This window comes from Aotus nancymaae, unplaced genomic scaffold, assembly GCF_030222135.1.
Source record: "Aotus nancymaae isolate 86718 unplaced genomic scaffold, 86718_ANA_hifiasm-v0.15.2.pri h1tg000010l, whole genome shotgun sequence".
Lineage (NCBI taxonomy): Eukaryota > Metazoa > Chordata > Mammalia > Primates > Aotidae > Aotus > Aotus nancymaae.
The window spans coordinates 46,775,156-46,793,138 of NW_026988421.1; the positions used below are offsets into that span (position 1 = coordinate 46,775,156).

General features: G+C 36.6%; 1 protein-coding gene across 1 annotated transcript in view; it reads right to left on the bottom strand.

Annotated features, from left to right (window-relative positions):
- The window catches only part of PCDH15 (protocadherin related 15), a 965,496-nt gene that overhangs the window by 487,633 nt on the left and 459,880 nt on the right, over positions 1-17,983 (bottom strand). The window contains exon 6 of the mRNA XM_064374141.1: positions 9,484-9,603. Within this exon, the coding sequence (XP_064230211.1) occupies positions 9,484-9,603 (120 nt within the window). The remainder of the gene's footprint in view (positions 1-9,483; positions 9,604-17,983) is intronic.

A 17,983-nucleotide genomic window follows, 5' to 3' on the forward strand; every position in this document is an offset into this window, starting at 1 on the left:
GGGCCAGAAGTGGAGTGATATGGTGTGGCTGAATCACCACCCAAATCTCATCTTGAATTGTAGTTTCCCATGTGTTGTGGGAGGGACCTGGTGAGAGACATTTAAATCATGGGGGCAGGTCTTTCCAATGCTGTTCTCTTGGTAGTGAATAAGTCTTACGAGATCTGATGGTTTTTACAAACAGAAACCCCTTTCTCTTGGTTTTCAATTCTCTCTTGTCTGCTGCCATGTAATACCTGCCTTTCACTTTCTGTCATAATTGAGAGGCCTTCCCAGCCACATGCAACTGTGGGTCCATTAAATCTCTCTTTCTTTATAAATTACCCAGTCTCAGGTATGTCTTTAACAACAGTGTGGAAGTGGACTAATACAACAATGAAGCAAAACCAGATCCTGTTCTTAGTGCCAAGATAAACTGCTGCTAGAATTACCACCCTTTGCCCGCTACCCCACCCCTACACTGGCCCTTGAGTACCAGCCCTTTGAAAGAAACATCTGACAGAAACTTCTGGTTTGGGGCTTAGAAATCAACCAATCACAGCTCACCTGAACCAACCAATCAGTGTTTAGACCAGTCAGGACTCATCTGTTTTGACCACTCAGAATTAAGCAATTAAATGCTTCATTTGCATGAACACAGCTAATTGGGAAACTGGGTGGGAATTAGCTACAAAACCCTAATCCTGTCTTTGTTTTCTGAAATGTATCTTAGCTTGAAACCATAGGCTGTATATTCATGGTTTGAAAACTGTTCACCGAAATAAAGTCTCTTTCCTCCAAATTCCTTTCCAGAGAACTTTTGGTCACAATACAAATTTACCACTGTCCCACACAAAAACAAACACATACAGGCACATTTAATTAATATGTTTTGATTACAATGCAGTTCAACTTATCTTATTCCAGCCAACTTCTGAGGATACTGTACTTATACCTGGCTGGCTTTTGAAGCATATATGTTTTAAAGTTAAAAGTCACAGGCTTGGAGTGAAAACACTGAGGTTCAAAGTTTTACATTGAGAAGGCTTTTACACCATGACTTAATTAAGCATGAGTTTCCAATAAAATTAGAATATTATGACTTTATGGGGGCATGGGACTCTCATGGTATAACGTACCCTGTAAAACATTATTAACCATACTAAATTTCTTCTTAGCAATCTACCTAGGAATAAGCAATCACAGTTTTAGCTTAGCCTTAAATATTTTATTAACAACTGAAAACTGGACTTTGACTTATATGTATAGAGAACTACTTCAGGATGGTGATTTGTTTAAAAATTTTTTGTCTTTGAAATGTAGTTTTAACTTCCTGACTCATGAAATGCAAATGCTTACACATTATAAATGAAAATTATGGCTCATATTTTTCTGAATTCTCTCAAAGCTGCAAGGAATCAAACATATTACAAAAGAAGGACAATTTACTCAGGAGATCTTGATAAAAGATGTCATCGCCCACTGAAACAGCACTGTAATATCTCCAAGAAGGAAGTGGCCTATGCGTATTACTTAAGTGTCTTCATTTTTTTTCCTCAGTAGTAATAGTAGTTAATAACAATGTTGTGCTGCTTTCTCAGTCCACTGGAGACTGCTACAAGGGATATATCATCAGCTTCCTCCTTATCACTTTAGGTCAAACACTTAAAATGCTAAATAAACATGCCTCCCATCTGGCATTTAAAAATTAAGATAAAAATGTGATAATATATACTATGAATAGTCTTACTAATCTTGTTATGACATTTAAACATCAGAATGATACCTATATTTAGATTTTACATATTAGACAATTCTCAAAAATGAAAGTTTTGCAGATCATGTGATGACTAATTCTTATCCGTTTCAAAGTTATTTTTTTCTTCCTTTCTTTTTTTTGAAACAATCTAATTCAAGCTTGTCCAACCCATAGCCCACAGGCTATATGGGGCCCAGGATGGCTTTGAACGTGTCCCAACACAAACTTGTAAATGTTCTTTTTTTTTTTTTTTTTTTTTTTTTTTTTTTTTTTTTTTTTTTTTTTTTTTTTTGAGACGGAGTTTCGCTCTTGTTACCCAGGCTGGAGTGCAATGGCGCGATCTCGGCTCACCGCAACCTCCGCCTCGTGGGTTCAGGCAATTCTCCTGCCTCAGCCTCCTGAGTAGCTGGGATTACAGGCACGCGCCACCGTGCCCAGCTAATTTTTTGTATTAGTAGAGACGGGGTTTCACCATGTTGACCAGGATGGTCTCGATCTCTTGACCTCGGGATCCACCCGCCTCGGCCTCCCAAAGTGCTGGGATTACAGGCTTGAGCCACCGCGCCCGGCCGTAAATGTTCTTAAAGGACTGTAAGATTTGTGATTTTTTATTAATAGCTCATCAGGTATTGTTCATGTTTGTGTAATTTATGTGTAGCCCCAGACAATTCTTTTTCTTACAGTGTGGCTCAGGGAAGCCAAAAGATTAGATAGAAACCCCTGAATTAGTTCAGTGCATTATAGAAACACTTGCTTTGTATTACCATGAATGCATTAAATTACAAAAACAAAACAAAACAAAAAACAGTATTTTACAATAACTCTGATAAGTACACTACAAATTGCATAGAAAATAAATGCTCCTCATTAAAGGCCTGACAACATATATTGTCCAGTACATATTTTTACGTATTCTCCACTACCAAGTTCCAACAGATAATTCAAATTATACTTAATAGACTAAAGGTGACCAAATGAGAAAAAGAACTTATACAAAGGAAGGAAAAATGCTGCTGCTTCTGAACAATAGTGGGGACTGAAAAGATTCTTTGTTTGTTCAAACTTGCATCAGGCTTCTGAAACTTCTCCTAGGCTCATCTGTATACTTCCTTATAAAATCACTTTTTAATAAAGAAACATGCTAAGCCACTTCAACAAAAATCCATCTACCTTCCATAAATGATCTACCTTGATATGCCATCAGGTTTTTCATCCTACACCATCCGCCAGGTGATGTCTGATGACCCTGACTTGTCTTCAGCAAGAATCACATTAGTTTGATTTAACCAGAATTCCCCTTATATATGATGTTTTCTCCTAGTAATTTTCCATCCAGTGACCCCGACCCTGCTCCTGGCTATAAAGTCCCATTTGTCCATGCTTTATTTGTAGTTGAGCCCAATATCTCTCTGCTACTGCAAGATGTCATTGCAATGATTTCTATACCTGTTGCAGTGGTCCTGAATAAGGTCTTTCTTACCGTGTTTTAATGTATTTTTAAATAATATTTTCTTTTAACAATTGTCCAGAGGACTTTTAATAATAAGATATTTACTAAAATATTTTTTTTTCTAAATACACCAGCCAGAAAAGGATAGGGAATACTGCAGGAGCAAACCATTAAACTTTCATTATTTCTTTACTCTTCGTATCTACATACCTAATATACATAAGCAAGTGGGCTCTGTTTATCGTTGTCATTGACTAATGATTGTTTCTCCTTACGTGTTTTTCTCTGACCACAACAGTAGGGGCAGAGAATACGATTACTTAATTGGTTCTTTGAGTTTACATTTCATTAGTCAAAGCAAATTATTTTCTCCAGGCAAGCAAAGTACACCCCAGCAGGTGTCCAAAGAAAGGAAGAACCAAACATTTTTGGTAAACAGCACAAATGCTTTTGTTAACAGCAGTGAATCCATTTGGGTCTGCGGTAACTCAGCCCTCACCTCCTCAGAGGAAATAATGTGGTCTAGGGGCAAAAGCAAGTTTAAGGCAGAGGGAGAGACTGAAGTAATTTTTAGAGCAGCAGTGAGAGCTTATTAAGACGTTTTAGAGCAGGAATGAAAGCAAGCAAAACACTCGTGGAAGACTGCTAACTGGTCGACCTGAAAGATCCAAGTGCCCTGTTCCTCCCTTGACTTGAGGTTTTATTCATTGGCATGATTTGGGAATTTGTGATTCTCCTCCCTTGATTTTTTCTTTTGGGACAGGCTGTCCACATGCACAGTGGCCTGACAGTGCATTTGGGAGGGGCTGCATGAGCAACATGTTTATTGAAGTTGTATGCATACTGCCTTGAGTCATTTTTCCCTTGCCAGTTAAGCATTCCCAGAAGAAGGTCACATACTGGTTAAATACTACCATTTTGCCTCTTAATGTGCATGCTTCAGCACTCCTGCCCAACTTCTGAGCTCCTATTAGAACGCTACTGATCACCAGCTTCAAGTGTTTTCTATCTATTGGGAGACTATCTTTCCCTGGCACTGGCTGCGTCCAATTATTATTTTACAGAGACAGTTTAACAGCCACCTGACCATCACCTGATGGTCAAGTGACATTCCTGGGGGAGGTCCTGTCCTGCCTTGCTCGTGTGTGCCTACCCACCATCAAGTGACATTCCTGGGGGAGGTCCCCTCCCGCCTTGCTCGTGTGTGCCTACCCACCATCAAGTGACATTCCTGGGGGAGGTCCCGTCCCGCCTTGCTCATGTGTGCCTACCCACTGTCAAGTGACATTCCTGGGGGATGTCCTGTCCTGCCTTGCTCGTGTGTGCCTACACACCTAGTTGATATGGCTTGGCTCTGTGTCCCCACCCAAAACTCATGTCAAATTGTAATCCCCACATGTTGAGGGAAGGTCCTGGTAGGAGGTGACTGGCTCATGGGGACAGTTTCCCTCATGCTGTTCTCCTGATAGTGAGTTCTCAAGAGATCTGATGGTTTAAAAGTGGCACTCCCCTTTTTACTCTGTCTGCATATTGCTGCATATAAGATTCACCATGCTTTTCCATCAACTTCCACCATAAATGTAAGTTTCCTGAGGCCTCCACAGCCATTCAGAACTGGGAGTCAAGTAAGCCTCATTTCATTATAAATTATCCAGTCTAAGGTAGTATCTTTGTAGCAGTGTGATAACTAATCAATACAGGAAATTGTTACTGAGATAGTGGAGTACTGTTAAAATGATAATCTGAAAATGTGGAAGCAACTTTGGAACTGGATAACGGGCAAAGGTTGGAACAGTTTGGAGGGCTCAGAAGAAAACAGAAAGATGACAGAAAGTTTGGAACTTTCTAGACACTTTTTGAATGGTTTCCACGAAAATGCTGGTAGTGATACAGACAATGAACTCCAGACTGAGGCGTTCTCAGATGGAGATGAAGAACTTTTTGGGAACTGGAGCAAAAATCACTCTTGCTATGCTTTAGCAAAGTGGCAGGTCACATTTTGCCCCTGCCCTAGAGATTTGTGGAACTTTGAACTTAAGGAATATTATTTATGGTATCTGGCAGAAGAAACTTATAAGCAGCAAAACATTCAAGATGGGATCTGGCTTTTTCTGAAAGTATACAGTCATATGCATTCATGAAGACATTATTTGAGATTTGAATTTATATTTAAAAGAGAAGCAGAGAATAAAATTCTGAAGAATTTGCAGCCTGACCATGTGGTAGAAAAGAAAATCCCATTTTCTGGAAGAAAATTCAAGCTGGCTGCACAAATTTCCATAAGAAATGAAAAGCCAAATATTAATAGCCAAGACAATGGGGAGATGTCTCCAGGGCATTTTAGAGATCTTTGTGGCAGCTCCTCAAATCACAGGCCTGGAGATCTGGAGAAAAAAAAATGGTTTTCTGGGCTAGGACCAGGGTCCCACTGCTCTGTGCAGTCTCAGGACATGGCACCCTATGTCCCAGCCACTCTAGCTATAGCCATGGCTAAAAGGGGCCAACATACAGTTAGGGCATTGCTTCAGAGGGTGCAAGCCCCATGCCTTGATAGCTAACATGTCATGTTGGGCCTGCAGGTACACAGAAGACAACAGTTGAGCTTTGGGAGCCTCCACCTAGGTGTCAGAGGAACATGCTGGGAATGTCTAGGCAGAAGTCTATGGCAGCAGTGGAGCCCTCATGGAAAACATCTTCTAGCATAATGCAGAGGGAAAAAGTGGGAATGGAGTTGCCACATAGAGTTCCCACTTGAGACTGCCTAGTGGAGGTATGAAAAGAGGGCCACTGTGTCCTCCAGACCCCAGAATGATACATCCACAGACAGCTTGCACCATGTGCTTGGAAAAGCCACAAGCACAAGCACTCAATGCTAGCCTGTGAAAGCAGCTGCAGAGGCTCTACGCTGCAGAGCTGGAGGGGCTCTACCCTGCAGAGCCACAGGGGTAGAGCTTCCCAAGGCACTGGAAGCCCACCTTTTGCATTAGTGTGCCCTGGATGTGAGACATGGAGTCAAATTAGATTACTTTGGAGCTTTAAGATATAATGACTGCTCTGCTGGGTTTTGGACTTGCATGGGGTCTGTGGCACCTTTATTTTGGCCAGTTTATAACATATGGGATGGGTGTATTTATCTAATGTCTGTACCCTTATTGTATCTTGGAAATAACAACTTGTTTTTTATTTCACAAGCTCATAGATTTAAGGGACTTGCCTTATCTCAGATGAAACTTTGGACTCGAACTTTGAGTTAATGCTGGAATGATTTAAGACTTTGGGGAACTATCGAGAAGGCATAATTGGTTTTGAAATGTTGAAAGAACAAGAGATATGGGAGAGGAAAAGGGTGGAATGATATGGTTTGGCTCTGCGTCCCCACACAAATCTCATGTTGAATTATAATCTCCATGTGTTTAAGGAGCAACCCGGTGGGAGGTGACTGGAACATGGGGCAGTTTCCCCCATGCTTTTTTTTCTTGTGATAGTGAGGACATTCTCATGAGATCTGATGGTTTCAAAGTGGTACTTCTCCCTCCAGTCTCTCTCTTGCTGCCATGTAAGACATTCCTTCCTTCCCGTTTCCCTTTCATTGTGACTGTAAGTTTCCTAAGGCCTTCCCAGCCATTCAGAACTATGAGTCAATTAAACTTATTTTATTATAAATTACCCAGTCTTAGGTATTCTTTATGGAAGTGTGAAAATACACACTACAGGAACAGTTTCACTTCAAATTGGGTCAATCAGTTCAGCAACTATTTATTCCCAAACTTGTTGTTCCTTGTTTTAGAACACCATTTGAATTGCAATTATTGCTATTTTGCTATTATTGAAATGTTATTATTTGGCATTTTGAGTAAAAATGCCACATTATGGTGCTATTAATATAAGCAGAATTAGTAGAGATTTAGTGGTGGCAGAACAAAACATTTATCATGTATTTCCTCACAGATTTTACAAAAAAAGAAATTGGTCCTGAGGTTTACACTAATTTTATATAATGTCTAATTGTGGATTCTCTCCCTAAGACTGTACCTTGGTTAATGCTTTTTTTCCTTCAGCACAACCTAAGTTAACTGTCATGATATCTTATTATTTTGTCCACAAAACTAAGACCATGCTGAGAACTTTACTTCACAGTCATGCTAGCTTGCTAACACATTTTATTTTTTATTTTTCATTTGTAATTTTGAAAATGAGGCCAGGCGCGGTGGCTCTCGCCTGTAATCCCAGTACTCTGGGAGGCCAAGGCAAGCATATCATGAGGTCAAGAGAGTGGGATCATCCTGGCCAACATGGTGAAACCCCATCTCTACTAAAAATACAAAGATTAGCTTGGCATGGTGGCATGTGCCTGTAGTCCCAGCTACTCGGGAGGCTGAGTCAGGAGAATTGCTTGAACCCGAGAGGCGGAGGTTGCAGTTAGCCGAGATCACACCACTGCACTCCAGCCTGGCACCTGGCAACAGAGCAAGACTCTGTCTCAAAAAAAAAAAAAAAAAAAGAAAAGAAAAAAAAGAAAATGCATGTGGCTGATTGGTTTATCCACTTTTGGTACTAAGTTACATATTATATTGGACAGCAAGCCTACATATCCCTGGAATGAGAGGCATCCAGATGGAATTACTGCATAGGTGACAAAGAATTTAAGTCTTCCTAAATGTCTACATTTTAATTAGAAAAGATAATTTTCAAGTAATATATTTTTGTTCTCAAAGTATATATAAACATTAAATACTTTGTATGCATGCAATAATTATTTCCCTAAAATGCATGAACTGGTATATCGATACTTGCTGGGAGGTTTTATTTTTACAGCTTAGGGAGTAAAGATTAGAAAGTCACCTTCATAGAATGTGACCTAAAAACATGGCACATACATACAATTAATTTAAAAAAATACCTAAAGAACAAACAAAATGAGTGATTTAGAAATAGAATGTTCTGTCAGCTGTTTCTATATTTAAGAAAAAGCATTTCTGCTGCCCTGTCCTCTGCTATTTCTTTGACACATTCCACTTCACTTCTTATGTAACCTTTCATACTGTCCTTCTCTGTCACATTCTCATCATGTCCCAACTCTTTATTATCTCTTCCTAAAAAAAAAGTCCTCTTTAAAAGAAACAAAGCAAAAAAGAAAAAACTCTAAAACCTGACCTTTACTCTGCTATGCTCATGAAATATATATATACACTTATTTTCCTAATTTATTAAAGTTTTAACATAGGTATTACAAATTTTTCTGTGAGAACAGAATAGAGGAAGAATAGGCTGAAATTGGATTTTAACTTAGAAGTAGTTTCATAACATGATGCAAATCACATGTGAGGTTTTCTTTGCTATGCAACAGAGATACTACTACTGCTAAGTGATTTGTGAGGATACAACGAGAAAATGCATCCACGATTTACTTAATAAATTTGTGATGTAGATCTTACTGAGTTCTTAGTTTCTCAGTACTATCCAAGAGTTTTGTTTTTGTTTTTCGTTTTGCTTGCTTGTTTCAATCTCATCTACAACATAAAATGACAAAAACAAGGACAAAATACTAACTTCACCATTGTTTATATTTTGAATATTAAACATAAAAGAGTTGCATTTAATTTGACGGCCTATTTATACTTGCTCTGGGGAGTCAACAAGATTCTGAGGAACAGCCTCAAGAAAAGACAGTGGGGAGATGGCAGGCAGGGTTTCTGACTCTAGCTTCAGTTAAAAAATTTTAATTTTGTCTCTCCTTTTTTTGAATAATATACCATTAGAGGAAATGATTCATGGCTTAAAAACACAACATAGAAATCTTCTTGTCTAATGGAAAAAAAGGAAGAAAAATCATAAAGCAGGCTATAACTAGTGGCTTTTGTCATGTTCTCTATCTTTGGTTTAATTGGTGGATGGCTAGGATTTTAAAGGCTTGTCGATTCCAGCAATACTTGGCGTGAGTTTTACTGGTGTAGCAACAATATTGTTATTAAGTTGCATAAAATGTGTTTGACACTTGTTATCTCATCTCCAGTGATTTGTTTAGAATGCTTTGGAGACCACAAACATAACAAATTTAGTAAAAAAGGTATGCTATATCTATGAATACATTTTAAGTCTTACCTACAAATGCCACCAAAAATTAGCTTCTAAAGCATAAATATTAAAAATAATTCAATTTTGAGACAATTTTAATAATAGTATCATTACCAATCTGGTTCTGGTAGTTATTTGAATGATACAATAAATATCAGCTAAAAAATCATTAATTTTATTCCTGTTAAGAAAATTACATTGCAAATAAGTATTTACATACCGGATCATCTGGATTATACTGAATAACGTATTCTATCTGTCCATTTGGTCCATCATCTATATCTGTAGCTCCATTGTCTCCTGAAAATCCTGTGAATATCGTGGTACCAACTGGAGTGAGCTGAAAGGAAAAAAAGATTTTAAATCATTTTATCAACTGTACACTAGAAATGCTAGAACATAAAAATCAGCTCCTTATTACATAAAAGAATCTACCAGCTGGCAGCTCAAAAACCAGAAACTGAAGTGTTTCAAAAGAACAGTTTTGAGCCTTACATAGGATTACTTATAATGTCTTAAATGTCCAGCTTCATGATCTTTGCTATGGGTGAAGAAATAGAATACCCTGATTCAGTGAGAAACACGTTTGGACCAATTTATAGCTATTAGCATTTTAGCTCCTGTGCAGAAATTGCATCTGTTGTTTCTCCTCAAAATTCTTGATGAAATGTTACCTGAAAGCTATAATTTAAATGGTAAGGAAAGCTTGTTTCTTTCCTGTAAAATCAAAAACCATTTATGAGTGGGCAATGAAATCCAGGTTGGTAATTATATGCAAGTGGCAAGTTTGAGAAAGAGAAGTTGGGGACAATAAATTTTCTGTCCATTAGAGGAAATACTGGGAAATTCTAGACTGCTTCTAATATTGGTTGAGTATAACAGCATCAGGTCACAGCAGTAAGAGAGATAGCCACATCTTTTCATTTTGGATTAAAACAATGTCAGAACTTAATGCGTATGGTATACAAAACCATGATTTGATGTTTGACTTAAATGGCTAGTCTTAATTCTTACTTTTCCCCACAAGAGAATCAGTTATTTTTTTTTAACCTGTAGGTCTTTGCACAATGTGCTCTTATAACCAATTTTTAGGTTTAAGCTAAAATATTACTCCCTTCACAGTTTTTAGGTTTTAGCTAAAATACTACTCATTAGTTAAATTTCACCTTAATTAGATATCATCTGCTCCCATACCACCCTTCAAATAGCATTCCCCACGCCACGTCAGAATATGATGCCCTTTTCCTTGTGCTTGCATTTTGCGCTGTTTCTATAATTATTCCATTATTAGAAGAAGTAAATGCACTTCATCAATAAACGGAAGTTCTGTGCCTCTACAGACCGCAGCCTTTTAAAGTTCGCTCTGAGATTTCTTTTCTTAATTTTTGACCAGAATTTATTCATGGTAAAAACAGTTAAGAGGCAACAAAAAGTTGTCATATTCAATTTTATTTTCAGAAACTGAAAAGTTACATTTTACAAGGATTCCTCAGGTAATACAAATGAGTGAAGCAAGCATGTTGAGATGGTGGCAAGTGGATAGAACATGCCCTCTCTGATGCTACTCATAGAAGGTAGCTACTACTCAATCCCAGCAAATTCTTGCCATCTTGGAATATGGAGCCCATGTTACCAGGTCTTCTAATATACTAATGACATATAAAATCTCTTTATATAAAGTATCTTGATGATAAGATTGGCAACATATTTTTAAACATTAAAATATAAATAGGTCAAATAAAATATGCCCATTGTCTCAACAACCACACTAGTTTGCAATCTCCAATTTAGGAAGAGAATATAATTATGATTTAAAAATAAACTGTAAGTACAAGGAATTTCAGTATCTATAAGGTCAAGTCTCCTAGAAGGCAGCATTAAAGGGAAATTTTGGAGAGCTGAGGATGAAGTGAGAAGAGATGGTTTAAGTAGTACCTCTAAGAACACCGAGAGACCATTGGGGAATAGATTTAGTAGAAATGTCAGTTAGCTAAATAGCTTCCAAGCTGACATTTTAGTATTTTCTTTTTAAATAGAATTCCTGTTGCAAAAGACATTTTTTTTTTTTTTTTTTTTGAGACGGAGTTTCGCTCTTGTTACCCAGGCTGGAGTGCAATGGCGCGATCTCGGCTCACCGCAACCTCCGCCTCCTGGGTTTAGGCAATTCTCTTGCCTCAGCCTCCTGAGTAGCTGGGATTACAGGCACACGCCACCATGCCCAGCTAATTTTTGTGTTTTTAGTAGAGACGGGGTTTCACCATGTTGACCAGGATGGTCTCGATGTCTTGACCTTGTGATCGACGAGCCTCGGCCTTCAAAAGTGCTGGGATTATAGGCGTGAGCCACTGCGCCTGGCCAAGACATTCTTATCTTTCATAAATATTCACCCATTCTTACATAGCTCTGATTTGATATTTTTATTCCCAATTTATTTCATTTTTAAATCAATATGTAGAATATATTTGTTGTATACAACGTGTTGTTTTAAAATATGTATAGCTTGTGCAAGGGCTAAATCAAGCTAATTAACATATCTATTATCAACATGTTTTGTGGTAAGAGCACTTAAATTCTGTTTTCAAAAATATAGTCATTAACTACAGTTACCATGTTTACAATAGATTTCTTGAACTTATTAGTTCAAGAAACTTAAATTTTGTATCCTTTGACCAACATCTCTCAAGCCTCACCCCACTCCTCTCAGCCCCTGGTAGCCACTCTTTTACTGTCTGCTTCAATGATTTCATCTATTTTATATTCCACATACAAGTGAGATCATGCAGTACTTGAATATCTATGCTTGGCTAGTTTCACTTAACATAATGTCTTCCAGGTTTATCCATGATTTTCAGACTATGAAGTTTTACAATTGGATGACACTGATTTGTTTCCAGATATCTAATAAAACAAATTTAAAAATGTTGTTGCCAGAAAATAACTATGTCATGGAGTCAGAGTATAAAAGCAAAAAATAAATAAATAAATAAATAAATAAAACAAAATTTTAAAAAATTAAACAGTACTCTCTGTGGAAATAATGAGAAAAAAAAGAAGGGTGTCCATGTCTTTCAATCTACTTACTGGAGTCATGTATACTATTGGACCAGATTCATTTTGAAGAGCAGGATCCCAAAGTCCTACAATTGAGGAGATAAAATTGGTCTTGTGGGGAAGATATGGGACATCGAGGGGGACTTAAAATTTGCCACTCTTAATCAAGATTAAGTTTGCTGAATAAATATTTATGACAGAAATTTGTTAGAATAGATGGTTTGAAGAATTTTACTCTTTACAATTTGCAAATATGTACTATTTGCAAATTTGAAGTCATATTTATAATTTCAAGATGCAAAGTATTGAAAAGATAAATGTTTTTCTCTAGCTCTACAAACTTTTTGAAACGACAAAAATGTCACATGAAAGTAGCATGATGTCTTAATATATTACTATCAATTAATGTTTTTCTACATCACTGACATGCCTTTTTTGCATGAAGAAATCACATTTATAAGTATAATCTTTAATAGGTAGTTCTTTAAAATAAACTCTACATCGTATTTCTTCAATTGCCTTTCAAAAAATATACCTGGTGACTGGCTGCATGCGGTGGCTCATGCCTGTAATCTCAGCATTCTGGGAGGCTGAGGAAGGCAGATGATGAGGTCAAGAGATTGGCCAGGCGCGGTGGGTCACGCCTGTAATCCCAGCACTTTGGGAGACCGAGGCGGGTGGATCACGAGATCAAGAGATCGAGACCATCCGGGTCAACATGGTGAAACCCCGTGTCTACTAAAAATACAAAAAATTAGCTGGGCATGGTGGCGCCTGCCTGTAATCCCAGCTACTCAGGAGGCAGAGGCAGGAGAATTGCCTGAACCCAGGAGGCGGAGGTTGCGGTGAGCCAAGATCGCGCCATTGCACTCCAGCCTGGGTAACAAGAGTGAAACTCCGTTTAAAAAAAAAAAAAAAAAAAGAGATCAAGACCATCCTGGCCAACATGGTGAAACCCCGTCTCTACTACAAATACAAAAATTAGCTGGGTGTGGTGGTGTGTGCATGTAGTCCCAGCTACTCAGGAGACTGAGGCAGAAGAATCGCTTGAACCCAGGAGGTGGAAGTTGCAGAGGGCTGAGATCAGCCATTGCACTCCAGCCTTAAATAAAGACTCCAACTTTAAATATATATACATACACACACACACACACACACACACACACACACACACACACACACACACACACACACTTGGTGACAAAGTCTACCAAAGATTGATCATAGACTACAGGGAAAAAAATGACTATGAATTTACTTATGGTTACAATTTTAAGGTTAATCCAAAGGGTAATTCAATTTCAAGTGTTCTCTTTACAGGATTTGAGCTCATTTTGCATGTCACATGTAAGTTTCTCTAACCCTATTTTTGTGGCCATATGTACTTTTTATTATTTCTGAAAAATTCCAAGTAGAAATATAATTCTACAATAAATTTAATTAGTTTATATCTTTGAATGGAAAATAAAAGGCAACAATTGTATTAGCTGTGGGAATAAAGAAAACCTTTTTTTTTCCTATAATGGTATCATAGAAAGGTTATAAATAATCTCTAAGTATCATTTAAAACTCTTTTTTAGACAAAATTTTAGGCTACTTGAAAATTAAATGAAAAACATTAGTGTAATAGTAATAGATTTCACCATGTTTTTATTCATGGCTTTCTTGACAATTTCAGTAAAAATTTATCCCTAACTTCAAGAATGTGGTATTTACTGGTTGACAGTGGAGGACGAGCAGACTCAGGAAACATCCCAAGGAGAGGTTTGCTCTCCCCCATAGTTGCACATTTAAGGCAAAGGTCTTAGCACAGATCATTCCTGTTTATTTCTACTACTAGATTACGCAAGTACGTACAAACAGCCATACATATGTGAAATGCAATACAAAATGGATCAGTGATACATTTTTTTGATGATCTACTCAAGTTTCATGATCTGCTTAAATGGTAGACCTGTTCACACATAAGATAGGGTTGAGGCTAATATGAGAGAAATAGCCAAGAAAAAAAGAAGATAAAGTATATGGGCAACCATGGGAGGTCTGAAAAGACTAAAAAGTCTCTAATGAAGAGGTCGATGCAAGACGCAAAAAAGCAGAAGAAAGAAGCATATAAACTGTTTTTAGAAAATAGAGGATTCTGGCCAGGCATCATGGCTCACACCTGTAATCCCAGCACTTTGGGAGGCTGAGGCAGGAAGATCTCTGGAGGCAAGAGTTTGAGACTAGCCTGAATAACTTAATGAGACCCCCTATTTACAAAAAGAGAGAAACAGCTCAGCATGGTGGCACATGCATGCCTACAGTCCCCAGCTACTCTGGAGGATGAGGTGAGAGGATTGCTAGAACCCAGGAGGCTGTGACTGTAGTAAGCCTTGATCTCTCCACTACATTCCAGACTGGGCAACAGAGCAAGAAGATCTTGACTCAAAAAAAAAAAAAAATAGTGGATTTCAGCATTCAATTACATTCATTTTGTTTATGAATATGCCTACCAGAAGTATTTACATATACATGTACACACACACACACACGTATAGTCATGTATTACATAAATATAGATGTACTAACATGTCACTATTATTCTCATTACAGGAGATATGAGACACTACTGCTTTGCGAATTTCTGAATATTTTGTGGGAGTTGAAAATCTTCACATGACAGACTGTCTGTTATAATCTATATTGCCCTATTATTTACAGTGTTCAGGGAACATCTGCTATGCAGATGGCTATGCTCTGTATCTTTTAACATGTCAACAAGTCTCAGTATTACAATTTTTTTTTTTTTTCTGAAGGGCATTCTATGTATGGTATGATGATCAGCTTAGGCAGCTTCCTGAAGGTATCACTTGTTTAGTTCATGTCTGTGTCCATAAATGATTTTATACAGCTATCGAGAATACATAAAATACATAAATAAATGCAAATATAATAGTTAAAATCACAAACAAGAAATTTAAGTATTTCGAGAAGACATCGAGAGTAAGAGAAATTAGAATGTGATTGTGAAAAGAGAGTAGTTTTTTTAAGCCAAACTAAGAATGACAAACAATAATACAAAAAGTGAACATTTGTCCTCACTAATCTTATTTGGAACATTTCCTCATAGAATCATTAAATTCATCATTTCATATGAACAGTGAAGCAGTTGGTTATCTCCATTTTTGCAGTAGTTATATTCCATAAAGTCCCTATGAACAATGAATTAGTGAATACTGAACCATTGCTCCTAGGCAACATAGGATGTGGCTCCTGCAAGCCTCTGGTTACAACTCATTCTTCAGTTTCATGCAATATGGTCTTCAATTGTATGAGTATTTCTCACTTTATTGAGACACTCTATTGTTGATGAACATTTATTTCTAATTTTGGGCTATTAAGAACACAGCCTTAGAAATTCAAGAGGATATTTGGATTGATATAAACAAAACAAGAGGAAAGATAAATTAGACAAATAAAATATTAACTATAGTGTCAGTTGTTTCTGTCTTTTAACTTCTTAGGAAATAAAATTCCAAATATATATAATGGAGGATACCCATCAGCCAGCTTCAATCATTATTAGCAATGAAAAAATTGGTTTCATCCATACTCACCACTCCATAGCTAAGATTATTTTAGAGCAAATCCTAGACCTCATATAATTTCATATGCAAACATTTTAGTATTTATATTTAAAGCATAAAGACTGATATAAAAATACACAGTGAAATATAACACAGATACAAAAATAGATCATAATTATTTACCTCTGTGGATTTTCAAAAGTAAACACCTAAATGTTACCACAAACATCAAGTATGAAACTGTTTTCAGGTCTTCAGAAAACCACTTCTCCCAGTCACGAAATCCTTTCACAAACGGTAGCTTGTTGATTAATATGGTTAATAGTCTTGCTGGTTTTGAGCACTAGTATAAATGGAATATTACAGAATACATTCTTTTCATATGAGGTTTGTTTTTTTCAACATTATGTTTGTGATTCATCTACATTGTTACCTTAGTGGTATAGTATTCAACTGTATGAATATATTATGTTTGTTAGGTAAGCTTCATTCAGGCAGTAAGTTAAATGTTAACAAATCAAAAAAGATAAAATAAATAATGTGTCTCTAAACAGAAAAAAAAAGCATAAAGCAAGCTTGTCATAACACATAAACCAGAGGATTTTCTTCATCCTATTAATACGCAACCTGAATGAAGCTTTTCTAACAAATATAAGTTCTCCACAAGGTATATCATAGTCTTCGTATGCTTAGAAACACTAGATAGCACATCAGGACTATACTTAGGGGCTATTTTAAATAGGAAAATCACTGACAAAAAGCACAAAAATGTTAAATGCATGGCACTAAACTGACTGAAAAAATACTTGTTTGCAATATAAAAGATAAAATAAGGGGGCAGAGTATAACCACATTTGACCCCAGGTAGAAAGGTGAGCTACTGGGTGCCAAACTGTTCATCACTCTAAGAAGGTCTGTGAACGACTGCGAGCACTGACTTTGCAGTTACAAATAAATTTTAGCAAGTACAACAGTTTGCAAAAAAGGAATCTGTGCACAAAGAGGACTGACTATGTTTAACAGTTTTCAAAATCCACAGAGGTAAATAATAGAAATGCTGCTAACTTGGAATCAAATATTTAGAAGGATGTGTGGTAGAAAGCCCTGCACAAATCATAATATTGCGTTTTACGTATATATTTGGTGATTAGAAAATTCCACTGGAATCAATATTATTGTATTGGTAGGTAACAATGATTTTCTGTTTTATATTTTTTAGAGTCGTATGTCTCATTATCAAAATAGAAACAAGTAGTAAAAAATAAAATACTAAAAAATAATTTGTGAATATCTAAAATAGTTTCTCCTCAGAGAAACTTCCTCATCAGATAATGTTATAAATTCATTCTTGCAAGTAATCCCTACTTCAGAAATAAGCTTTAGCAATAGTAACATATTTGAAACCAAAGGTTCTCCATACATGAAATCCAGAGTTGAATTTGTAAATAGGCAGTAATTAGTGGAACATTATTGAAAAATTTTACATTTTCCTAAATTATGAATTCATAATATCTCTGAATCTATGATTATTTATTGAGAGCATATCATGTGCCAAATCATTGCTTCTGTGACCATTATATTGGTCTTTCTTGAACTAGTAAATATAACATTTGTTTTATTCAACTGTTTTTCCAAATCAACTATTCCTTTGAAGTCCATCTTAAAATTTTCCAAAATCGATAAAAAAAATAGTACATGTTCTTGAATTCACATTCAGTGCAAGTTGTCTTGTAATGCTTTAACATTAAAGAAAACATGAGAAAAAAAAGAATAGCCTTTTTGTCTAATTAACATTAATTTATGAAGGTGTAATTTATATTTTAAAAAATGCAGAGATCTTATTCAGTATGAGTTCTGACAATTTCAGGAACCCACGTAATGAGGACCTAAGCAAAATACAGAATATTTTTATCACACTGTAACACTTCCTAATGTCCCTGTACAGACTATCTTGCCAGATGTAGCTGCTTTGGACTTTAATCAGAATAGCTTAGTTTCGCCTGTTCTTGGATTTCAGTAGTGTGTGTACCCTTTTGTGTCTGGCTTCTTTTGCTCAACTTAATGCTTTTGTTTGTCCTTAGATCCATCTATTTTATTCTG